General features: G+C 45.5%; 1 protein-coding gene and 1 long non-coding RNA gene across 5 annotated transcripts in view; both read left to right on the forward strand.

The window, feature by feature from the left end:
• The window catches only part of LOC125690755 (uncharacterized), a 64,588-nt gene extending 50,000 nt beyond the window's left edge, over positions 1-14,588 (forward strand). The window contains exons 2-3 of the long non-coding RNA XR_007375772.1: positions 11,302-11,413; positions 14,490-14,588. This is a non-coding gene — a long non-coding RNA (uncharacterized LOC125690755). The remainder of the gene's footprint in view (positions 1-11,301; positions 11,414-14,489) is intronic.
• A 4,716-nt stretch (positions 14,589-19,304) lies between these two features.
• Positions 19,305-25,625, forward strand: part of NOL4 (nucleolar protein 4) — a 185,728-nt gene continuing 179,407 nt past the window's right edge. Inside the window, exon 1 of one of the 4 annotated variants that reach the window (XM_048939461.1) lies at positions 19,305-19,624. In XM_048939461.1, coding sequence (XP_048795418.1) covers positions 19,358-19,624 — 267 coding nt within the window. In that variant the 5' untranslated portion in view covers positions 19,305-19,357. Of the gene's footprint in view, positions 19,625-20,189; positions 20,392-25,625 lie in introns of those variants that run through there. The other 3 variants (XM_048939463.1, XM_048939462.1, XM_048939464.1) reach the window with 3 other exon arrangements.

The raw sequence follows: 25,625 nt of genomic DNA on the forward strand, positions 1-25,625 counted from the left end.
GCATGTGAGTAGGAAGACCTCATTACTGAGCCAGGATCACTGAGTAGTTGCAAAGTTGAATAATTAAAGTTCACTTTGGGCATTGCTGCAAATAAAACCTTTGCACCTCAGTACCTTTGCACTGAAAATCAGCAATATTCTCATCATTAAAGTAGACTTCATGGAAAGTGTTTTGCATTATTTGTATCACTTCAGAGGAGTGCTCAAATTACTGAACCACAAATTTTCAGTATCCAGCTTGCGTTGTGACTGTACACAACAAAACCTATTCGAGGTGCTGAGAAGCAGCACTGCCTCTTTGCAGCACTTCAGTGTGCAGTGCTTCCCATCCAACTGGGTTTCCTCGCTGCAGAGCAGGCTTCATGCAGCCAGGAACAAGTGTTTGGCTGAGTGAACAGGAGGGGTCCTCTACTGATTTGCTTTTTCAATATCAAGTAATATTGATATTCACAAAAAAATGTGAAATCTTTAAGATTGTCTCTCCTGAATTTCCATCACAACAGTGTTTGTTCTTAAGCACAGTTGCCTTGGTATATCTGGATGGAAGTTTACTCTGCAGAAATAGAAGGCTGTAAAAACTCAGACGAATGAGTGATATCTTTCTGTACAAGGACTAAAGCTATGGGAAGGATTTTTGAAGTACACTGATCACTCCTGCAAAAAACAACAACAACAACAACCACCAAAAAAAACCAACAACAAAAAGTATTTAAAGACATGTACGACTGTAAATCATTAGAGATTTCTGTTTAAGGACTGAGAAAGAGGGAGGTGATATTCCTAAGGCTCTCTGGTGTTTGTGGAGATCAGCACCCTGCTGCCTCTCAAGTAGCTCTCTGCTCTCCCCCAGAGGGATCCATTCAGGGCACTTAGGCCACTGAATGCCAAGACCCAAAAGCAACAGGCTCTGTAGGCAGAGGAAAGGGAGCCCCTGTCTTACACACCAGTGTGGTGCCCCTTTGCTATCCATAGAGCAATCTGATTTTTGTAAGAAATTATAAACAAATGTCATGAAAGGCAAAATGTCTTTTTTAAAACAACTTCTCAAAGAAACCATATAATTTTTAATTCTATATGTAGTAAGTTATTTGTACCTGAGCTTCAAATTAAGGTATAGGAGTTTTTTGACATTTGTCCAGCTATGTTCATGCAACAAAAATATTCCTTCTGGTGCTACATTTGAGTCTGGGCTGGACATAAACTCCACAGTCATTAAATCACTAAAAAACCCTGACGTAATTGAGATTTGAAAACCATTGTTTCTTATAATAAAGCTCCTTAAGTATATGCTTTATACCTCTTACTAAAACTCTAGTTTGCATAGCTCTCATACAAACAATTAACATTCTGCTTAAAATCACAAAATCATTAAGGTTGGAAAAGACCACTGAGATCCCCCAGTCCAACCATAAGCCATCCTCACCATGCCCACTAATCACGTCCCTCAGTGCCACATCCACACGGTTTCTTGAGCACCTCCAGGGATGGAGGCTCTACCACCTCTCTGGGCAGCCTGTTCCATGGCACGGCCACTCTTTCTGAAAATAAGTTTTTCCCCATATCCAAACTGGGTCACTTACTAAGACTTATGGGCACATAAATTCAGCATTTTACTCAAAAAAACTTTTCAGCCTTAGCATATGAGATTTCTCCATTTTGTTTCCTTTGTCATGCTACAGAATCATGCAACAACAGAATTGTAGGGACTGGAAGCAACAGTTAAGGAATATGTAGGTTTTTTCACGGTTTAATATTGGCAAAACTAAGTACCTAATAGAAATCCAATACTACTGACATACCAAAAACTTTTTTCCTTGATCAAACGAATCCTATCCACAGTTGTTTAACACATCATACAGCATATGAAGAACAGTACCATATCAGGATTATCCAGCCTTTTTCTACTCAGTAGAATAATAAATACTAACACAATGAGAGGATATAGTACCAATAGATAAGTATATAACACAGAAAATGCGTATGTCACATCCATTGTACAGCTGCACATTGATGATTTTTTTCAATATTAATTATTGTTAAATAGAAAAATGCAGGAAGGTACTGTTAGTCTCCTCACTGGATCAAGGCAGAATTGACTGTATCTGCTGTAGTTCATGGCAGTTCTCATCAACATCTCCTTAAAGCAGCCTACTGAAGCTACACAACTCCCTCAGACACTCACCATTTGAGAGCTTTAGCTCACAACCTTTCTTGCACCAATTTAAAGCTACTGCTCTTTTTCGCTATATTTGAAGAGGTTATTTCCTTCCTCTATGTACTTGAAAATTGTAATAATTCCTTCCCTCCCACTCCCAAGTTTTTTTCTTTAATTCAAATAATATACTTTTTAAGAAGGTCTTTTCTTCTTAGGTTATATTCTTTACAAGGAAGAACATGTTCTGCTCTGGATGCTCTCCAAGTGTGCCACGTTGCTCTTGAAGTACAATATCCAAAACCGGGCAGAATGCTCCAGCTGAGGTTTGATCAATGATGGGTAGAAAAAGAATTTCCCATGTGCCTTGATATTTCTGTCTGTCTCCCACTCTAATGAGATGGAAGGGGAGCGTTGGCAACAGCACAGTTGAGATTTGCGTTTAGCTATATGCCCAAGATGCATGTGGAAAAGACTTCACCACTTGTCCTTTATACTCTATGGGAAGCAAGCAACAAATTGGATCCTATTTATCCTTATTGTATCCCAACTAGTATTTTTAAGCCATTTTGTCTGGATCTTTTAAATTCTGATTTAACCCTTGTGCACACTTGCAGTTCCTTCCTCCTCAAGTCACCCCAGATTTTAAGCTCATTTAGAAGGCCTAAATCAGAGACCAAATGGATCGGCATTAAATCAGCCAGGATATCTCCAGTGCTCCATCACAGCTTAACAGCCTGTTTCAATGTCCGCAGATGGCTTGACATTTTCCACAAAGAATCAGTAGAAGTCAATATTCATTAACTTGCAGTTCCTTCTATTACTATAGTAGACTTCTGTGTTCTTCCTAGGAATTGGCATCAGAATGGTCAGTCTACAGCTACCACAACAATCTATTTTTCATATTTCTGTGGGAGCGATCTCATTTTGACTTGTCCAGAACTTTATCCATCTTCAGTAATACCCACATCATTCTAACATGGCTCTAGTCAGTTTAAGTGTTCCAGGCCCAGCTAGCTATTTAGTATTTAACGTATTTAACATAGTATTTAAGTATTTAACGTAGGTTCAAAGTACTTAAATGTCTTCTTACTCTTGGAGATCTGCACATGAACAGAAAGCTGATTTTACACAACATTCTGAAGCAGTCGTACAAGAACTGTACACTAGTTAAGAAGTTGTGTTTGACTTTCTGAAAATTCAGCGTGTGCCTACAAAGGACACAAAATACTGGTAGCACAGTATGCTTCCATATTTTAGGTGTATCTAGCAAGTTATTAGTGAGCAAAGGGCACAACATAAAAGATTGGCATCTGAAAGAAGAGCTCAACAGCACTCTTAAGTTTTGATCAGATCATCCTTGCAAAAATCAGCCTTCAGATTAAACTGAACACTGTTCTGAAAGCAGAAATCCTGTTGTTTATTGCCAGATCTATAGCTTATTGATGAGAGCAAAGAGATTTGTTATCCCCTAGCTTGTCCTCCCACCATACTCATTGATCTAACAGCTGTGTTACCACTCCTATTTCTTGTTTCCTACAATGACTGTTGTCTGTAGCAGTTCCACCAGTTCAGCCCTTTGCTCTAGTCACGACAGAATTAAGACTGGGTATGTTAACAGGAGTCACAGATAACATCAGAACTCAGTTTTAACTCTGTAATCACTGAAAAGCTCTGCTTTACCTGTTTAATAAGGTAAAGAGATAAGGTCAGCACAAGTCCCTATAGACCATTCCCGCACCCCTGTTACATGGCTGCCCTGCATCCCTCCCTGCAGGTGACCCTCTGATACTGGTGGAAGCCCGATGGAACAGCAGCTGCAGGATGCTCGGGATCCAGGGAGCAGGCAGAGCAAGACGTAAGTATTAAGCAGTGCCACCTAGTGTAGTGCGGGGACTCCTTCACAGGGAAGGAAGCCGCCTTCAGGCATTGTTTATCCCTTAACGGGGCGAGAAGAACGGTGCTAAACCCACAGGCGGGCTTTAACAATAAATAAGAGCAAGAGATACCAGAACGGCTTTGTGCCTTCAGAATTCTGCCTTATCTGTACCCTGGATACCCAGGTAGCCCTCTTTTTGTTTTCGGATCTTTGCCATAAAGCGTGTGGGGGAAGGACATCTGCATAAGCCTCTCCCTAGATTGGAGCATCCCTACTGCAGGATTAAGGGCCCTATTTCAGCAGTGCAATGACAGATGGCAAGAACTTGGTTGGAGGGAGCTACCGAACCAATTTGTGAGCAGCACCTGCTAAAAGCAAGGCTTTTAGGCAGGCTCCAGCTAGATTGGAAGCCCCTGGTAGTATAAACTTCCACTAGTGAAGCAGAAGAACCACTACAGAAGGAGTGAATATGCTCCCTGATAGTTTTGCACATTACCCATCCTATTCAGAGCTCTAGGTGATAAACTCTTATAGCTCTGCACAGTGATAAGCTCTCCATCTTTCTTGTTAGAATTCAGAGTTGCAACATAGTTCAAGGACAAAAAATGCGGATAACCTATTGCATAGAAATAGCATCAGTTGCTGTTGAGAGACAGTGGGTACATAACAACGTCAAATATCCCACATAGGTCAGTGACAATTTCTGCAATGGAACAACCTTTGTGAAAGCAGAGTGTGTTCCGCTCAGCCAGAACCGGATATCAGCAGCATTTCCCGAGGCTGTTCTAAAAAGATTGAACCAAACAGAGCTACAGCCAGGTGAGATGGATAACCAGAGCTCCTGACTGCTCCAAGATCACTGCATCACCAGGCAGCTCATCCAGTTCTACGCAACAAAGCCCTACCCTCTCCATGACCCAGTCTCCTTAGCCCTAGAGCAGCTCCTCCCTTAAGTAAGCTGCTTGTTAGCCTTATCTCATCAGCTGGGAGACAGCTGATTAGTTACAGGTAGGGACTAAGCCCATCTCCTTAAAGTCCCATCTCACATGTTACCAGATGAGTACATACATATATATAATTTTTTAGTAAACCTAGGGAGAATGCTAGTCTTCCTAAGCACTACCTAGACAATTACAAGTTACTAAGAAACCAGATGAAACTTTGTGACCTGTGTTATGCAGAACAATGGATTAGCTGAGAAATTGGCTTCTGCCTTCTTAAACCCCATGAATGCATTTGGTTTGAGCAGCATGAGAAGTGCTTTTGAGTTGTAAAACTACATGCCCTAATAGAAGTGAATATTATTGTCACAAAGAAACTGTCTCCTTAAGGGAAATTTTTTCTTTGAAAATGGTTGTTTATAGATACAGGCAAATTAAACACTTCTCAGTTTGGGTTTCTGAGGTAATCACCTCTGCAGGTAAATGTAGCTGTAAGTCTGTCATTGTTTACAAAACAAATTGGAAGTGTACTGAAAAGTAAAAAGCCAGTGGCAGTGTGTGACATTCCGGCCAGGATGAGGGAAAGGGGAAGCTGAAGCACGTGATAGCCCCATGCAACTCCCTGCTGCCCCGGCAAAGCAGCAGTCTGCAGCATACATTTATTGTCTGCTCTGCTCTGCTCTGCTCTGCTCCACTTTTTGATCACTTCACAGGTTTGCCAGCTCTCCAGGGGCCTGATCTCCAGGTTGGGAAACTTGGCTGTTACCACTTGGGAAGCGGAGCAGCAGCCACCTGCGGTGGTTTCCCAGCAGGGCTGGCTTTTCCTACTAACCCATCCTCACCTCCTTGCTCAGCCCTGCAGCCGCGGGAGAGGAACACGCCTTGTGGCCCCCAGCGCCGGGCTAATTACCCCCGGCTGCCGCTGAGGATCGCATCAATAATACAAAGCCCCGGAACACAGCAGCCTGGCATTATGCTGCCCGCTAATTAAACATTCCCTCCTCTGCAGCTAGATCTCAGAAAGGCTTCATGGAGATACTCGGGGCAATATATAATCTATTTGGAAATCTGGAAAAGATATCCCATGTTATTCCATTATGGATCCCCTGTCACAAACCTCCCAATGAGGATATGGGGTCAGTTGTCCTGCTGTGAGCCCTGCATGGCCAAGAGCTGTGGCTGTGAGCAGGCAGGAACAACAAGGTCTGGGGTTCAAACTCCATTGATACGGCATAAGAAGGACATCCAACTCCTCCCCATACACAGGTGGATATTCCCCTGGGTCTGGCCCTGTCTATAGCCTTGAGGTTTGTGCCAGGTGTAGTTTCGTTTTTTATGTTTTCTTCCTGTGTAATTTCAAAATGCTTTTTCAGAGTCTGTGTGAAGCAGCCAGGCACTCACCTGAGAAATTTAAGAGGACAAGGAGCAAATTTACCCATATTTGCTAGTGGCCATCCGGTTCCAAACAGGCGCCGGAGTGGAGGTGGAGGTCTCAGAACAGGCAAACCACTTACACCCAGAACATCGACATCACCCAGAATGGTCGACACGGTTGAAGGAAGGGATGCCATTCAGAGGGACCTCGAGAGGCTAGAGAGGTGGGCCCAGGTGAAGCTGGTGAGGTTCAACACGGCAAAGTGCAGAGTTTTGCACTTGGGCCGGAGGAATCCCAGGCATCCGTACAGGCTGGAAGGAGTGGTCCGTGAAAGCAGCCCTGTGGAGAAGGACCTGGGGGTCTTGATAGATGAAAAACTTAATGTGAGCCAATATGAGCGGCTTGGAGGGCAAATGGTATCCTGGGGTCCATCAAAAGAGGGGTGGCCAGCAGGGACAGGGAGCTGATTGTCCCCCTCTAGTCTGCTCTTGTGAGGCCCCATACATGTCCAAGTGTGGAGCCCACAGTACAAAAAAGACAAGGAGCTGTTGGAGAGGGTCCAGAGGAGGGCCACTAGGATGATCAGGGGACTGGAGCACCTCCCCTGTGAGGACAGGCTGAGGGAGCTGGGCTTGTTCAGCCTGGAGAAAAGAAGGATGCGGGGTGACCTCATTGCAGCCTTTCAACACCTAAAGGGAGCCTCTTTGAAAGGGTTGATATGTGTGGGACGAGGGGAAATGGTTTTAAGTTGAGGGAGGGGAGATTTAGGTCAGACATCAGGGGTAAATTCTTTACCCAGAGAGTGGTGAGGTGCTGGAACAGGCTGCCCAGAGTGGTTGTGGATGCCCCGTCCTTGGAGGTGTTCAAGGCCAGGTTGGATGAGGCCCTGGGCAGCCTGGTTTAGCATTAAATGTGGAGGTTGGTGGCCCTGCATGTGGCAGAGGGGTTGGAGATTCATGATCCTTGAGGTCCCTTCCAACTCTGACCATTCTGTGATTCTGTGATCTCCCATGGGGTGATGATATGCCTGAAGTGCAGGTTTGTTTGATAACAGTGATTCCTGTTAAAAACTGCAGCAAGCTACTAATGGGAGAGGGGTGTGGAGGGGGTTGTTGATTGTAGAATTCTCACATTGAAAAATGTTTCTAAAAGTTAATTGTTAAATGTTTTCATTCTGATGGATGAAAAACTAAACATGAGCCAGCAGTGTGCTCCTGCAGCTCAGAAAGCTAATGGTATGCTGGGCTCCATCAGAAGAGGGGTGGCCAGCAGGGACAAGGAGGTGATTGTCCTTCTCTACTCTGTCCTCATGAGGCTCCATCTGGAGTACTGTGTCCAGGTCTGGAGCCCCCAATACAGGACAGACAGGGAGCTGTTGGAGAGGGTCCAGAGGAGGGCCACAAAGATGATCAGGGGGCTGGAGCACCTCCTCTACAAGGACAGGCTGAAGGAGCTGGACTTATTCAGCTTGGAGAAAAGAATGCTGTGGGGTGACCTCACTACAGCCTTCTAGTATTTAAAACTGGATTATAAACTGGAGGGGAATCAATTTTTACAAGGGTAGACAGTGATAGGACAAGAGGGAATGGTTTCAAGCTCAAGGAGGTAAGGTTTAGGTTGGATGTCAGGGGGAAGTTCATCACAGAAAGTGGTGAGGTGCTGGAACAGGCTGCCCAGAGAGGCTGTGGATGCTCTGTCCCTGGAGGTGTTCAAGACCAGGTTGGATGGAGCCCTGGGCAACTTGGTCTAGCACGACATGTGGAGGTCGGTAGCTCTTTCTGTGGCAGGGGGTTGGAACTTGTTGATCCTTGTAGTCCTTTCCAACTCAAGCCATTCTGTGATTCTGTGATTCTGTGAAGTGGCTGAGCACTAGCAAGGCCAGACTGTGGCCTAGCAGTGATCTGCCATACTGCCCTGAGTGGAAGTTCTTTTCCCATTGACTGAAGAGTTCTTGGAGAGTTTAGTTGGAACCTCCAGACCATGCCGTTATGTGGAACATATTTCTTTAGAATTGTTTCAGAAGAGCATTTTGCTTAATTATGAACTAGGCAAAGGGGTGTGAAGTGAACAAAGGCAAAACAGATGCTGCAGGGAGGGATGTCGAGGGGGAGCGAGACGAGGAGTGCAGCCTTATCTCTCTCTTGCACCAGGCACTCGTGCTCACACATTGGTTCAGACTGTGACTTAAGAATTCTATTACAACCTGCAAGTCACGATAACTCAGCAATTGGGGTGGAGAATACGATGATAACTTCTTGGAACCATTTGTAATATCTCCTCCTATTCTAATTGTAATATCAGAATGATCTGTGCCTAGTTTCTTGGAATCAATAGTAATATTCCCTCCTATTGTTTCATATGTATAACTTCTCTCTATAAATATCCTTAAACTGTCACTTTGCAGTGTGCAAACTAGGAGGGGCTACTCCCTTTGCACCCAGCACTGTAATAAAAATGTATACCTGCTTTATAACTACTTTGTGATTATACAGTTTGATTTCCACAAGTCAGCCACGCTGTGAGTCTTTCTGGAGGGTGTTTCCTTGCTGTCAGCAAAATTTCTGCCTAAATATTTGGTGGTCACTACCAACAGGAGTCAGCTGGAGAAATAATGTACCAGACCAAAGCAAGACTACCCAGGAAGTCATGTCAAAGGCAGCAACTGTCCCAATAGCATACTACCCAGGAATCACTCCATCCCCACCTAATTAGCACCCTATTTCAAGTAGGAGAGGTTCTGAGTGCTTTTGTATTCTTTCAAAGTTGCTGTTACCTGTTAAATTGCACCACAGATAGCAGCAATTTTCCCTCCTTCTCCCTTATCCCCCCAAAATCTCTAATGCTTTCCAGCATATTGCCATTTACTGCTTGTTTTGCCACATGCATGGAGCCAGCTCACTAATCTCTGCTGTTAATGCACAGAAGCATTAGTCAGACCTCTCAGCATCTGAATCACCCTTACCCTGTGCTCTGTGTGTCTCATTCAGGTGTTTAACACACTCAGCACAGAGTAGCTCTCGATTAGAGTCATTTTGTAAATGAGTGATTGTTTTAGTCTTCAGAAAGGAAGGGGAGAGAGGGGAATATTTTTGTTTTGGTACAGTGTTGCTGCCACCCAATTTCATGCAGAACTGTGATACCCAGTGTATGAACTCTTTTCTTTCACTTCTTTCTTCGTCATAACTGAAGATTTATTTATTTTTTATAAATGTCTCCCTTATATTTTGATATGAACTTAAGAAAAATGATTATGAGTTGATTTTTCTTCAGAAATAGATGGTACATGATTAGAACAGATAGAATTTAAGTATATGCGTGTACATGTATGTATATAAATCATAGAATCACAGAATCATGAAGGTTGGAAAGATCACTTAGAGCAACTGTCAGCCCATCCCCACCATGCCCACTGACCACATCCCTCAGTGCCACGTCCGCATGGTTTGTGAACACCTCCAGGGATGATGACTCCACCTGGGCAGCCTGTGCCACTGCCTGACCAAATAAGCACGTACCATCTCTTTCTGAATGAAAATCAAGGCATAATTATTTGATTATGGATAGAAATCATTCACTTGATCACCCTCAGCAAATTTGCAGACAACACCAAGCTGAGTGGTGCAGCTGACATGCTATAGGGAAGCCATCCAGAATGACCTGGACAGGCTTGCCCAGTGAGGCTGTGGATACCCCCTCCCTGGAAGCATTCAAGGCCAGGCTGGATTGGGCTGTGAGCAATCCAGTCTGGAGGGAGGTGTCCCTGACTATAGCAGGGGGTTGGAACTCAATGATCTTAAAGGGCCCCTCCAACCCAAACTATTCTATGATTCCACGATTCTGTGATCACAGATTAAAAATAAAAAATAAAAAAAATAAGGGGATATCTTTGGCGAAGTGAGTAACTGGGATGAGTAGTTCAATCTGTGGATTCTTTTAATTATTTTTTTACTGCTACTTCTACAACATTTGAAATTCACACCAAACATGAAAAGAGAGAACTATTGCTATAAAAAATCATTTAATTCTATTAAAAAAAAAGAAAAAGAAAAAAAAAAGAAAAACCAGCAAAAATGTCTAATTTTTTTTTTCTACCTTTGCTTTAAAATGCATAATTTACTGTGTATGATCACTCCTTTTGTTTTACTTCTTGGCTCAAGTGTTTTGTGCTGTATGTAAAATGAGGTCTGCCAACAATACTGTGTGTGAAGAGCATCAGCTTTGTAGTCATGGCAGTTCAAAGACGTGAGAGACAAAGTTTGCGGGAAAAAGTAACTCACCTCCTTGATTAGAGCAATTGCTTTATTCATTTCTTCCAGCTGTAATAAAACACCCCTCCCCTACCTTGACTATTTTATATAGGTAAGTGTATCATAATGGCTTCATAAGAGTTAAGTATAACTGCCTGCAGCTACACTTTTAAGTGTTGCAGTTCTCTGCCTCGTTGGTCTCCATGACTTGCCACCAGGATATTGAAACGGTTCTTTTCATTCTGGGCTGTAATTTTCTAGGTCAAGAAGTGTTTGCAGTGAGCACTGTATTGCTCAGACACAGACACGCTCCTGGATTTGGATGGTGCTGCTCAGTGCAATGGCTGGGAAGGCCTGGGACAAGTTTTGAAACACAAGATTCTCTGCCTCCAGAGAATCCTCTCCTCCTTCTCTGCTGTGCTCTGTGCTGGACATATGCAGGTTAAATGGTGGCTAGGCGTTCCCCAGCCTTTGAATCCATCTGCCAGACAGAATATCCTGCATGGACAATGAACACGTAATTTATGCTGTAGTTTTTTACTGTACATTTCTCAAACAAATGTAAATAAAGGGGAAAATGTTTGAGTCCCACTTACTCGTTGAATATAAGACACAGGCAGCTATGCTTCAGCTATTTGGTGCAGGTGTATGGATCATAAAGCAGGAAAGACTATTTCTATCATCTATTTTTTTCTTGTATTAAACAGGTTATGGGATTTTCTTGGATTATCTCCTGTATGAACTGGAGCATTTCTCTGAGAAAATAAATCAATTTCAACTTCAGAATGTCTAGCGATGAGGAATCCATAACAATCCTCAGTAAGTTGTTCCAATAATTAATTACCTTCTATGTTAAAATGTGTCTGGTTTCAAATTTCACCGGTTCTTGTCAGACTGTTTTCCACTTGAGTGAAGTGACATATATTATCAAATTCCTAGTCCTCTATTCTATTTCCACAGGAGAGGGAAATGTGTGAGTTATAATCAACTCTCCCTTTAACCTTGGCTTTGTTAAGTGAAATAGATTGATCTAGTTAATTTTTCTACAAAACAAACAACCTTGAGTTGTTTCTTTGGATGCATCTGCTTTTCCTTTTTGGGGATGGCATCTACCATAGCCAGGACACCCAGCCATATCAGAGAAAAAAAGACAGAGGTGTATCTGGAAAGGCTTTTTCCCTATAGTTATTCTCTAGGATATATTTCAAGCTCACTTTTTGAAGTGGGAGATAAGGGAAGTTCTCGCATGGGATCTGTGCTTCCAGATTTTGAGAGCAGAAACGAAGTGATGTACTTTGTCTTCAGTACACCACAATTACTTCCTGCAGATTGTCTGTCAACTTGCTCTTTGTTTTCTAGGGTTCTTGCATCTATTGTTAGATTTATTGTATTCATTCTCAAAGGCCTAAAGCAAGTAATGCACTAAGGGACCACCTCTTTAATGAATCCAAAAATGATGGCAAAAAGCAAAGTGAAAAATTGGGCCAGACAACATGAACGAACTATGTGATGGACAAATGTTGGGTCCGGCAAATGTTCTTTACAGAGAGAGTGGTGAGGTGCTGGAACAGGCTGCCCAGAGAGGCTGTGGATGCCCCGTCCCTGGAGGTGTTCAAGGCCGGATTGGATGGGACCCTGGTCTAGTATTACATGTGGAGGTTGGTGGCCCTGCATGTGGCAGGGGGGTTGGAGATTCAGGATCCTTGAGGTCTCTTCCAATCCTGGCCATTCTGTGACTCTGTGATTCTTTCTGTGTTTCCTTTAGTTGATAAACAAGTGAACACATGAAATAGGAAGTTACTAATTTAATGGCAGGTTTCGTTCTGCCAGTGTCAAATACAATGACAGAGTGAGTGGTTAAAGAGCTGGGAATCTCACAGGTTGGAAGGCAAAGCCTGAAATGGCATTTTCCTTCCCAATAGGGACTGGCAATTCCATGGCAGTTCTTGATCTTTTGGAAAGAGTAAACGCATTTTTTTCCCTTTACTTCTATATTTTTTATTTTCTCCCATCCCCCTTGACAAGCACTAAAAGCATTAGAATGGCTTTCTAAGCTCTCCCATCTATGGCCATGCTCATCTCTAACTCCCTGATCTCTGGCATGAGCAAGAGTGGTGAAGTTTTGCTTCTGAAGTTTAGCGCATAAAATGATGAGTAAAATTCCCCCACTGAATCATCGTTTCTCTAGCATGTAGTATCTGTATAACAAGTTGGCCAGAATTTCAACACTGCATATGGCTTTTTCACACATGAACACATTTTTTATTGCATATTTGTTTGAAAGGGGATATCAATTTCAGAAAACAAAGTACACCTCTGGTTTGAAAAATGGCTGTGTGAAGTACAAAGAGCTCCAATTTTACTTTCTTCCATAAAAAAAATTATGCAAACTTCAATATGAAAAGCATGAAAATATACAGAGCTTAACACTGCAAAGTTCAGTATGTGTTCAATAGAGTGTGGACTTTGCTAAGGCAGCATTGTTCTCTACAGGCTAGTGATGATAAATACAAATATTCACGTGATCCTTCAAATTTCAGGCATGCTGCTATCACTGAGTTTTTCCACTAGGCAGTTTTCAGTTGCAAAGCCTTGAAGCATTATCCAGTGAGCTCCTTCTTTCAACTGGTGTCTTCTTATCAAACCGATAAGAGAGAATGTCCTGGTTCAGGTGAATCACTTGGTCTTTGGCACCTGGGAAACTTGCCTCAGATCAGCATTGAAGAGATAAGGCATCAGGATCACTTTTGTAAAAGCACTTTTGCATTTCTTCTATATTAGAGAGTGACCAGTAAGTGGTTGCAGATAGCAAGTGGAGAAATCTCACTGCTTAGAAAAGTCTTTCATGATACAATACATGGTTGCAGCTTGTGCTCCTTCTCTCTCTGCTTCTCTTTCCATATACCAGCTTAGAGAGGGGCTGCATCAAAGGGGTCCATGGACAGAGAGGTCATGGTGATGCCTGGCTCCTCCATGCCTAAAACCCCACTGTCAGATGACTGATTTTGGCCTTTACGTACTGTGAATAGGGGATTCAGGCAACACACCGGCACAGAGGCCTAAATATACTTGCTTCTTATAACAAATATCCCTTGAGGTCTTGGTATACATAAATGCAGTGATTCTGGCAGAATTGCAGAGATGGTGCACCATCCCTGGTGCTGGGCTCAGAACTTGGTTAATTCCTGAGTGCTGATGTCTTTCATACACAGTGCCTCCTCTGCAGTTGGTTGGAAATCAAAGCCACAGCCATTTCCCTGTTGTTGCAAACTGTTGCAAAATGTAGTCTCTTGCTGCAGAACTCCAGTTTGATGTAAAGTGCTGGGAGAGTCCTGGAATGATGGGGAAATGTGGAGGAGTATTGTAGCCAGCCCATGTCTAAATGTTACACCAGATAGGGCCTGTGAGGATGTCTCCTCTAGCACTGTCTCCTCTAGCTCCTGAGCTGAGAGGTGTGCACAATGGCAGTATCTTCAGCTCCCCATCCTGGGTATCTTCCACAAATATCACCACAAAATCCTTGATCTCCTTAGATTTGTGACAATGTCCTGCTCCCTGCAGGTGGCAGGGACTTTTCTCAATCAGAAGTCCTCTGGAAAGGCCTGGGAAGCAGCAGCAGCAGCAGGGAACCTCTACTGTATCTCCTCTACAACTGGTGTTACATGGGGAGTGCTGGCCACACGTGTGTGGGTTGAGCCTCAGGCTGTACTACAAGAATACAATGCAATCACTGAGGAGTTTGAGGATGTCATGTTAGGAGGAAGTTAAAATATCTGAGTTTTGGTAACAGTCACACTCTTATAGCAATCCAGGGCTACTCGGTGTATCCATACCTCTAGTTTACCACTGTTTACCACCACTAAACCTGTGCTTTTGTTGGAATTCTCTGTTCCAGGTGTTCTCTTCCCTGAGTAACTGCAAGCAGAAGCACAGTTCGTTGGTGCAATGGCTTCTAACAGCTGCTTTGTTCAGCATGGATATGTCAGAACACACACACAGCAGCAGGCAAACCAACAGGCAAACCAATAACAACAGCTGGGACAACCTTCCAACTCAAATCAAAATCCAAAGAAACCAATTTTTCTTTCCACAAATTGAGATCTGCACCCCACTTTCATGTTTAATTCCCCAGTTATTGTGAGAACACCCCACAGCAAGGAACTAATGATCCTCAAGGTCTTTTCCAACCTAAGCCATTCCATGGTTCTATTTAATTAATTACATTACTTGTGTTTCCTTTAAAATAATAATAATAATAATAATCTTTCTTTTGTTGCTATTGTTCAAATTGGGGTTATATTGAATAAAAGGTACTTGGTATTTTAACAGGAACAAAGGGATCAACATAAGAAGCATGCAGTAGATAAACAGAGATAAGTAATGTGAGGGTAGTCACTACTTACACTCTTCTGTTGTTTAAAGTTGATATTAACAGCATTTGCTCGGTGTGTCAATGATAGTTTTATTCAGGACATTAAAATGGCACAAACATGTTACTGTGTCAAGAGCTGCCTGTAAGGTTTGTTTCTGAAAGGCCGCATTTTTACAACCATTCGGTGACCCTACAGGTACAGCACAAAATAAGAGTAGTGTTTTCACGTAAGAAACACGGGTACCTTGTGTCAGAACCACAGCAGCACAACTTTGGGAAGTACTTTCTGCAGATTTCATCCGTGAAGAAACATCAGTTGGGTGAAGGAGCTGAAAACCACAAAGCAGTGAAGGAAGAAGTGACTCTCATTTCTCCTGGTCTCCAGCTGATGGTCTCCCTGACATTACGAAGCGGTGGGAGGACCCTGCGCTGCTCACACTGTCATCCATCTCAGAAGCAGAAGTGCAATTTAGATGATGTTTTATACCAGGGAGGGATTAAAGTTGTGTTCCATCAAATATTTTGGACGGAGTAATTCTCTTCATTTTCCCTTCTCTGCAGTTTCCTTCCACTGTAGGAGCAATGTGCCAGCTGGGCAACCACATGTGTTGTGCCTGAACAGCCGCTGTGCAACCCGAGAGGGAACTTTTGGGCCAAATTCCCATTATCACATCTTCTTCCACAGCAATAAAGCCAAGAATGCTAACAGAGAGAGGCTGCTGGCATTTTCAGCACCTTCCTATTGGTCCTGGTTTGGTTTTGCCATCATACTGGATGATATTCCAGAAGCTGATTTACGTCAGTGTTGCTCTAGCTGAGTAAGGTACATCCTCTATGGAAGGAAGAGAAAATCCTGTGCAGTAAAAAAAGATATCAATTCTGTGAGCACACCTTCTCCTTCAGGATGAAAGCAAGCAAAGCTGAACGTGGAACATCATTATAACATTTAAGAACCTTTGAACCACATAGAAAGTTCAACACTCTTTTATTTTATTTTATTTTATTTTATTTTATTTTATTTTATTTTATTTTATTTTATTTTATTTTATTTTATTTTATTTTATTTTATTTTATTTTATTTTATTTTATTTTATTATTTTCCGGTATGTGTCACATATCTGCTCAGTTTTCCTCTGTTTATCCTTTATTACTGAGGAAATGAGGACATTTGCATGAAAATAAGGTCTCAGACTCTTGTAAGGATGCCTATTGCTGCCCATATTTTCATCCTCTGAAGGGATCAGAGCCTTCTGTGGGGGAACCATAATTGCTTCCAACCCAACGAGCTGTGAGGAATAGGAAGCCGGAACTTTTAAACAAAGGCCCTGTTTTCATACAAATATTCATACTAATAAAGCAGAGAGTAGGAGAAATATGTGAAGTTATGTTTTGCAGAACCACCATTTAAAGCGAAGTGGCTTTGTAGAATAAAGTCATCAGAATTTTTCTAGCAGCAGTAAATGGAAAGGGAGTTTGCATGTTTTCCATAACAGACCCCAAATGTCTTTAAATGAGGCTGTTAAAATGTAAATACGGAATCTATCTCAATATTGTTGTCATCGGCATCATCAGCACAACTCTATGTGAAAAGATCCCAACCGGAATTACAACGGTATTTTTTGGTATCTCAAAAGAACACAGGAACATATTGCTTCTTCCACCCAAAGATTCAGCAGTCTAGTGTCTTCCTTCAAAACCACAGAATCACAGAATCTAAAGGTTGGAAAAGACCACTGGCATCACCCATTCCATCTGTCAGCCCATCCCCACCATGCCCATTAACCACGTCCCTCAGTGCCAAATCTGCACATTTCTTGAGCACCTCCTGAAAGAGTGACTCCCCCACCTCCCTGGGCAGCCTGTGCCGCTGCCTCACTGCTCTTTCTGAGAAGAAACTTTCCCTAGTATCAACCTGAACCTCCTCTGGAGCAATTTAGGTCCTTACCTTACATTACGTTTCAACCTACCTCCAAGCCATTGCTTTGGTCTACCTCCTCTTAATTTTTCCAAATTCAGGAATCACAGAATGGTTTGTTTTGGAAGAGACCTTAAAACCCACCCATTCTCAGCCCCCTGCCATGGGCAGGGCTGACTCCCACCAGCTCAGCTGCCCAGGGCCCCATCCAGCCTGGCCTTGAGTGCCTACAGGGATGGGGCACCCACAGCTTCTCCAGGCAGCTGTGCCAGCGCCTCACTGCCCTCATGGTAAAGAATTTCTGCCTAACGTCTAACCTGAATCTACTATACTTTCATTTAAAGCCATTACCCATTGTCCTGTTGCTAACTGCACATGTAAAATGTCGGTCTCCCTCGTGTTTATAAGCTCCCTTTAAGGACTGGTAGGCCACAATGAGGTCTGCCTGGAGCCTTTTCTTTTTGCAGCTGAGAAAGCCCAGCTCCCTCAGCGTTTCCTCGTGGGGGATGTGCTCCAGCCTTCTGAAATAACTGAATAACCAAACAAAACCTACTGAAAAAAGAAAATAAAAATACAGACGGACATCAAAATTAGGAACCATACAGAATTAGTAGGAAACGTCTACATGCAACAACAATGCTTTAATACTTTGGGCTCGGCTACACCATAGCCGACAGCTCAGACACCAGGAGGCACCCCCTTGCCTGCAGTTTTCACACATCAATACCACCACGTGTCCGCCCCTCTCCTTTCCCATCTTCAGCAGCCGATGCTTCGCATCCGTATCATAAACACGCACAGCCTGCCATGGGGGAGCACTTCCTTTGTTACCGCTACGGAGCCACCCCGCTCCGGGCCGGCGGCGCTGCGCATCCCGGCTTGTGGCGGCCACCGGGGCCCGGGATGCGCAGCGCCGCCGGCCCGGAGCGCCAGGACCGGGGTTGGGCTCCGCCGCTCCGCCCGCTCGGCTCCCGGTAGCGGCCGCGCTCCGCCGCCATCCCGGCACGGGACAGCGCCGCCCGTCCCCGCTCCGCCGTCGCCGTCGCCACAGAAACTTTTGTCCCGGCGTCCAATCAGGAAGCGGGGGGGGGAGCGGAGCCCGGTGAGGAGCGGAGCCGCGGAGCGGAGCGGAGCCCGGCGCTGGATGGAGGAGGCGGAGAAATGCGGGAGGAAGAGGAGGGGGGGGGGGGTCCTGCTCGGAGCGGCGTGAGCTGAAGCGGTGGCAAAAGGAGTAGGAAAAAAAATCACTGCTTTTCATTACTATTATTATTATTATTATTATTATCATCATCATCATCATTTCTTCTTCATCCCTTAAAAAAAAAGGGGGGGGGGGAGGGGGGTTCTGCTCAGCATCCGCATACAAACTTACTTACACGCCTGGCAGCCGACTCAGTCCGAAGGGTCCCCCAAGGCTCTCCTGCACCCGAGGAGTCCTGCGTGCGAGAGCCGGCATCACCCCGGCACAGCGCCCGAGAGCCGCCTCCTTCCCTCGCAGCCCTCCTGGGACCGAGCTCGCTCTCCTCCGGTCCAGCGGCCGAGCCCATCTCCCATCTCCTACATCTCTTCGCTTTTTTTTTTTTTTTTTTTTTTCCTTTTCTTTTTCTTTTTTTTCCCCCTCTCCATCTGCTGGGAGTGAATCAATGGATGAAAAACCTTAAAAGGGCATCGCCAAATTCAATGGGACGGAATATGAAGAAGTGAAATGCTTACGGAGCATTACAATTTTTAAAAAAATTATGATTATGATTTTTTTTTTTCCATAACAAAAATCTGTACTAAACCCGCGGATCGGATGTAATTAAGCTTAGAAAATAGCAGGTAAGAACTTTCTTTCCTTCCAGCACCTCCATGCCCGGAGCGGGGACAGCAGCGCGCCCAGCCCTGGAATAAAGGGGAGCGAGGAGAGCAGTTTGCCCTTCAGTGCTCCCTCCCTCCTGCGCTGCTCAGGAGGCACAGCCCGGACGGACACAGCCCGCCACAGCCTGCAGGAGGGAGCAGGAGGGAGGGCTTGCTTTTTTTTTTTTTTTTTTTTTTCCTTCTTCTTTCCATTTTTCCCCTTCACCTGCGCTATCCAGGATGAACGCGGGCGCAGCGCGGGGCCGAGTGGAGATTTGCTAAGGATGGGATTTTAATTCTTTCTCTCCGGCCGAAGCTGTCTCTCCGCCGCCGCCGCAGCCGCCGGGATATCCTGCCTCGCTCCGCCGCTGCGCAGCGCGGAGCCCTCCACCCGCCCCGCTCCCCACCGCGCAGAGCCCCCCCCGCCCAGCCCCCGGCCGGCCCCCGCCCCCCCGCCCGGAGCGGCACCACCACAACAAAAAAGCCCCGCCGGGGGCCGCCTGCCTGCGCCGGGGCTGTGCCGGCGCCCCATGAGCGCCGGGCGAACAGGTGCCGAGTGACCCGGGCGGCCCCGGCCCGGCTCGGCCCGGCCCGGCTCGGCTCGGGGGTGCCGCGTGCGCGCGGTGCCGGGGGGACGATGGAGAGCGGCGACCGGGACATGTACCGGCAGTTCCAGGACTGGTGCCTCCGGACTTACGGGGACTCGGGCAAAACCAAGACGGTGACCCGTAAAAAATACGAGCGGATCGTCCAGCTGCTGAACGGCTCCGAGTCGAGCTCCACGGATAACGCCAAATTCAAATTCTGGGTCAAATCTAAAGGCTTCCAGCTCGGCGACTCGGACGAGGTCAGTGGTGGTGCTGGAGGAGGGAAGCAAGTGCTGTACGTGCCAGTCAAAACCACGGTTAGTAGAGAATCGTCTTCTTGTTCTATGTCGGCCGCCGCAGCCCGCTCCGGGAGCGGGGGGAGCCGCAGCCACAGTTGGCTCCTTCCTCCCTCTCCCCCGAGTCATCATCACCATGTCGCGCCCGCCTGTCACATCCCCACCGCCGCGCTCTTTGTGGGCCCGAGCGAGCGATCACGCGCGGAACACACCCGCCGGTCCCCGCAGCCGCTCTCGTCGCCGCCGTCGCCCCCCGTCCCCCCCGGCCGCTGCGGAGCGGAGCGGCGGTGGTTCGGGGAGGGCCATTGTCCCGCCGCCCGCCCGGCCATTGTGCCCGGCCTCGGGCACCACCGATGCGCGGGGCAGGCGCCGTGCACGGCTCGGCCGGGGCTTTCCCCGGGATGTCTGTAGCGGCGAGGGGGGAGGGAAGGAGAGGGGGGGTCGTCTTTTTTTTTTTTTTTTTAATTTATTGTTAGACCGCAGCCCTCGGAACGGCGAGCAGCGGGAGCGTGCGCCTGGCCGCCTACGGTGCTAGGAGCCGCGGCGGGGAGAGGATGCTCAACAAAGGGAGATGGGGTTCCGCATGACCAAATGGTGTCTCTCGGTGCTCTGGTCGGGATTGCGCGATGCTCGCAGCCACACAGCCTGCGCTCGGCCGCTGCCAGCCCCCGGCGGGATGCGGGGCCGCAGAGCGGGGCGCGGGGCTGACAGCGGGAGAGCTATTATGTTGGCTGGTGGCAGCAGCTACAGATTTTCCTATGTAAGAAGATGGGAACGGTTGGCTACAAGTAGGTTTTGCCTATTGAACTCTCTTAACGTCTCGTTATTCTGACTTCTTACACTCCGGGTCACGCAAGCTAAGCTTCTTTTGTCTATGTGCGGGGCGGAGGGCGGAGGGGGGGGGGGGCCGCTGCGAAAGGAAACCCGGCAATTAAAAATATCCCTGCCCGGGCACCGGCGTGGCCGAGCGCCGTTCGTTCGCCGGTTCGGTGGCAGCCCGGCGGCGGTGGGCGGCGCGGCCAACGGGGCTCCGTGGAAGCGTTCTGGGTCTGGCCGTGACGTAGCTGCCGGGGAGGGAAGGAGCCCGGGCATCCCTTGGCAGCATCGCCCGCTGGCTGCGGGGAGGCCGAGGTGGGAGATTCGTCGTCGGGAGTTCATAAATACGAAGATTGAAAGAGAAGGGGAAGCACCGGAGGGAGTCTTATCCCTCTCGGTGGCTTCCGTGCGCTGCCGCGTTCTAGGCGTGCCTATGGAGCCGGGCGCTGGGCCATCCCCTTTGGTCTGCCGGGGGATTGGCTGCTAACCTCACCCCCCAGCAGGTGCCACAGACAAAATGTAATTTGCAATGAAATTTGACAACAAGCAGAATGAAAAGTTGTCCACAACCGAAGTCTCAATTTAGGTTGCTATTTTTTAATATCTCTTCTGCTTAACAGTAATAACAATTTTGGAGAGTCAGCAAGCAAGATCTTTTATTCCTAAGACCATTCTTTACCATGGAGAGTTCAAAGATATAAGCAGTCATATTTTTGAGAGTAAAATTGTACTGACTGCCCTACTAAACAAAAAGGCTATCCTACATTCTACAACACAGAGTGTAAAAATGAAGGGCTTACCTGGGCTTCTGACACACAAGATTCAGATGATCAGCTTGTATATTTTCTCTCACTTTTGCCTGTCCATGGGAGCATGGAGCACCCACCTCGCATCCCTTCTTCTATTTTATTTGCAGGTCAAATTCTCTCTTTTTTTTTCTTTTTTCTTTTTTCTTTTTTTTCTTTTTTTTCCCTTCAGCTATCTTAGTAAGAGGTTGAGCACCTCTTACTAAGAGGGCCCACCTTTGTTCATTTGGAGGATCACACCCTCAACATTGGTGCATATCCCTATAAATGCATATACGCGTACTGATACTTGTATGGAAATAACTAGCTCAGAATCACAGAATCTTTTGGGTTGGAAGGGCCCCTTAAAGGTCACATAGTCCAACTCCCCTCCAATAAACAGGGACACATACAGCTCGACCAGGTTGCTTAGAGCCTGTTTCAGACTTCCTTGGCTGTCCTCAGGAATGGGGCATCCACAACCTCTCTGGCAGACCTAGTGCCTCATTATCCTTATTGAAAAAAATGTCTTCCTTATATGCAATCTAAATCTCTCCTGTTTTAGTTTGAAACCATTTCCGCTTGTCCTATCACCACAGACCCTGATAAAGAGTCTGTCCCCTTCCTTCTTATTGCCTCCCTTTAGATACTGAAAGGCTGCTCTCAAGTCTCCCCGGAGCCTTCTCTTCTCCAGGCTGAACAGCCCCAGCCTGTCCTCGTAGGGGAGGTTCTCTAGTCTCTCTTCTCTCAAGCCTGTCTAGGTCTCTCTGGATGGCATCCCATCCCATAGGCATGTTGAACACACTTCACGGTTGGCATCATCTGCAAACTTGCTGAGGGTGCACTCGATCCCACTGTCAACATAACTGATGAAGATATTAAAGAGCATGGGACTCAGTACTGATCCCTGAGGGACAACATTTGTCCCCAGTCCCCCTTTAGACATTGAGCCATTGACCACCACTCTACGGGTATGATCTCACAACCAGTTCCTCGTTCATCAAACAGTCCACACATCATATCCGTATCTTTCCAATACAGAGAGAAAGATGTTAAAGATGTGTCAGAGGCCTTTCTGAAGTCCAGATAGATGACATCAGTAGCTTTTCCCTTCTCCATTGATGGAGTTACACTATCATAAAAAGCAACAGGGTTGGTCAGGGAGTGCCTGCCCTTGGTGAAGCCATGCTGGTTATCCATATCACCTCCCTCTCTTCCATGTGCTTTAGCAGAGCTTCCAGGAGGATCTGCTCCATGATCTTCCACGGCACTGAGGTGAGGCTGACAGGTCAGTAGTTTCCAGGCTCATCCTTTCTACCCTTCTTAAAAATGAAATTGATATTGCTTTATTTCCAGGCGCCAGGGACTCCAGCTGGCTGCCATGACTTTTCAAATATAGTTGGAATAGTTAAGTAACCAAGCAGGCATCATAATAAAAGCAAGGAAGGAAAGTTAGCATGACATATCCTTTAGGAATTTCAGAATATTTGCATGTTAATTAAACAAGGACATACAAACCCTTACAGAAAAGGACTTGCATTTAGGAAAAAAAATCCTCCTTTCTTCTGCTATCCAGGACTAATCCATTGTCCAACATAAGAGACCACACTCAGCACTCTTACACAACAGACAGCTCTGAGAAATAAATGCCTCCTAAAACCATGGAACCAGCGTTAGTGTCCACCCACACAAGGCAGAGGAGGTGTTTATGCAGACCTGTGGTGTAGCAGATCTTCGTGTGAGGTGCTGGCTGTGCCCAGAGCAGGGCTGCAGCCCCTGTCCCACTGGTATGTCTTCCATTGGTGTGCACAGGGTGGGATTTCACCCAGCCAGAAATTACATGTACAGGAGGAAAAATGGAGTTTTCACTGGACAGTAATTGTTGGTAAGCCTTTAAAGCCCATTCTCTCTTTCCTTTGACTCTTACGAATTATTTAAGAGTTTATCAATTTACAATAATTTAGAGACATCCCTACTGTTCTTTTTTTCATACCTATTTTATTGTGTACAGTTGTGTTTGTTCAGAGAGAGCCGCAAATGGAAACAGATCCCCAAACTGTGACTCCCTCCCTCGTCCTCTCCCTCTTCTGTGAATCACTTGATCTCACCATAGGTAAAAGCAATTTCAATTTAATATTAATCACTACTGGCAGCACAAGCACTCCCCCTGCAATAACAGGATGGATGAAATTACGAGTTGGACTCTAAAGTCACAAGCTGGTCAAAAACAAGAAAATAATATTGAAATACTTTCCTAGGAATTATTCTCTCCTTGAAGCTTTAAGATTTGCTGCTCAGCTTTGCTGTCAGCCAGAGAGATTTGCTCCTGATGGTGCTGTAATCCACTGCTGCTGGTAATTAGACATCATTACTGCTGCGTTAAAGGGAAAGAGAGAAGGAGAGAGGACAGGCTGGGGCTAATTAACTACTTGATTCTAATGAAAGAAAGAGAGCCTGATAGCAACTGGGAGGTTGCACCGGAACAGGCTGGATGTACAACACAGGCTTAATTGAAGCAAGGGTATCTTGTAGCCTCACAGTAGCTGGGCTTGGTGTACTTACATATTCTGCGGACATGAGCAGGCTAGGATTTATTCTGCTGTTTCCTCCTCTGGTTGGGAAGGAGCTCCGAATCACAGGCCTGCCTTAAATACCAAGTTTAAGCATGCCAGCAAAGAGAATGGATGGTTGATTATGTGTTGGCTTCATCTATTTTCACATTTGGACTCCTCAAAAGCAACAGGAACAGATCAATTTTTGAATGTTCACATCCCTCTGTGGCCTAGGAGATGCACTGTTGGTCACCAAGCAACAACAGCCCCTGCAAAACAGCCATTTTAGGTCTAGAGTGGGACAGCACACAGTGCAGCATTTGTATCTGCAACTTGGCGAACATCTTGCTTTGCTACTTTTCTGATTGCTGCTATTATCATCCTGTATTTTCTTTCATTAGGCCCAGGTTGTGCTTTATGAGAACAGTGAGATGATGCCTGGCTCAGGCACACTGCATGCACGTGCTGAGCCAACAAATATGCCAAATGCCTGGCAGCTATTGCTATCAGATTTTAATGGGTGGTGCTCCCAAACATAAGGATGTGTGGAATTAATACTACTAGTATAGCATCTTACCAAACTGTATACATGACCTTTATGGTTAAATTTTTTTTATTATTATTATTTTTATTTTTTGCATGTTTTCTGCATAGTTCTCTACCTAGAATTATACACTGATCTGCTACTGGAAAAAAAAGAAAAAAAGTAACTTCTCTTTCTCTCGTTTTGCATCTTCCATAGACATAAATATGAGTCCTAAGGTCAGTACTGATGCACAGATAAGTTACAAAATAATGGCCCAACCAGGTTCTAAGCAGAACTTATCTTCAGAATAGAATGGCCTAAAATGATTGAGATACAATTCTGACACAGAACACACAGTGTATTAGCAAACTAGTAGAATATAACCTCAAATGCCAGGTTCAGATTGTCTTTATGCTATTTTTACTTTGGAATGATTCCACAGACTTCAACAAAATCCCATGCTTAATGTACATTTTTTCCTGTGTCTTCTTTTATTATTTTCCAGTAATAGGCCATATAGAATGGCCTTTCATTCAGAAACCACATTTTGTCCAGCAGGACCTGGCACCTCCTGGACTGTCATGAGCAGAACAGTGAGGCCCAACACACACAGGGCTGTGCTACTGAATCTGATTACAGGATTTAGGGCTTACAAATTATAGGCCAGTCAGGTCTGTGGAGCAGGGTGTATCCCAGCCCACCTCGTGCTCAGTTGGTGATGAGGGACAGTGATGGGCACATGAGTTTACGGTTCATTTGATTTTACATAAATTAGTTTTCTTATGAACGATATTGTATCAGAAACAGACCACAGTACAGAATAGCTATATGTCAAAATATGGTGCTTTAAATTATCTTCTGTTTTAAAATGTGCTTAGCATGTGGGGGAATTTTATAGCAATCTGAAAATACAGATTTGCTTTGCTGAATTTCTCTCTGGTATTTTAGCCATCAGTATCAAAAAGAAAGAAAAGGGCTTGTCAAACATGTATTGGTAGCTCTGCAGTCTACTGAACTGCTAACACATACCGGGAGTTAGTGCCACAGAAAGGTGACGCTGAGAGTGAGTTGTGATTTATCCCAGGGTACGTTTCCACAGTAGTTTACAGTCCTATTAAATGCACTTTCTGGGCTCAGCAGCCGTATTCAAGCCCTGCCGCATCCGTCTCATTTTCCTGACAGCCACACTTTCCCTGTTCAGGTCTCCAGAGCTCCTCAGTTACCCATGCCTTCCATCCTGCCATTCTCAGGCCTCCCTACGGGCTCTGTGAGGAGGGAGGCTGGTGAATCAGACAGGTAGTGCTGGAAAATGGTCCTAGCAGATGGAACAAAACCGGTTTATA

Source organism: Lagopus muta, chromosome 3, assembly GCF_023343835.1.
Source record: "Lagopus muta isolate bLagMut1 chromosome 3, bLagMut1 primary, whole genome shotgun sequence".
Lineage (NCBI taxonomy): Eukaryota > Metazoa > Chordata > Aves > Galliformes > Phasianidae > Lagopus > Lagopus muta.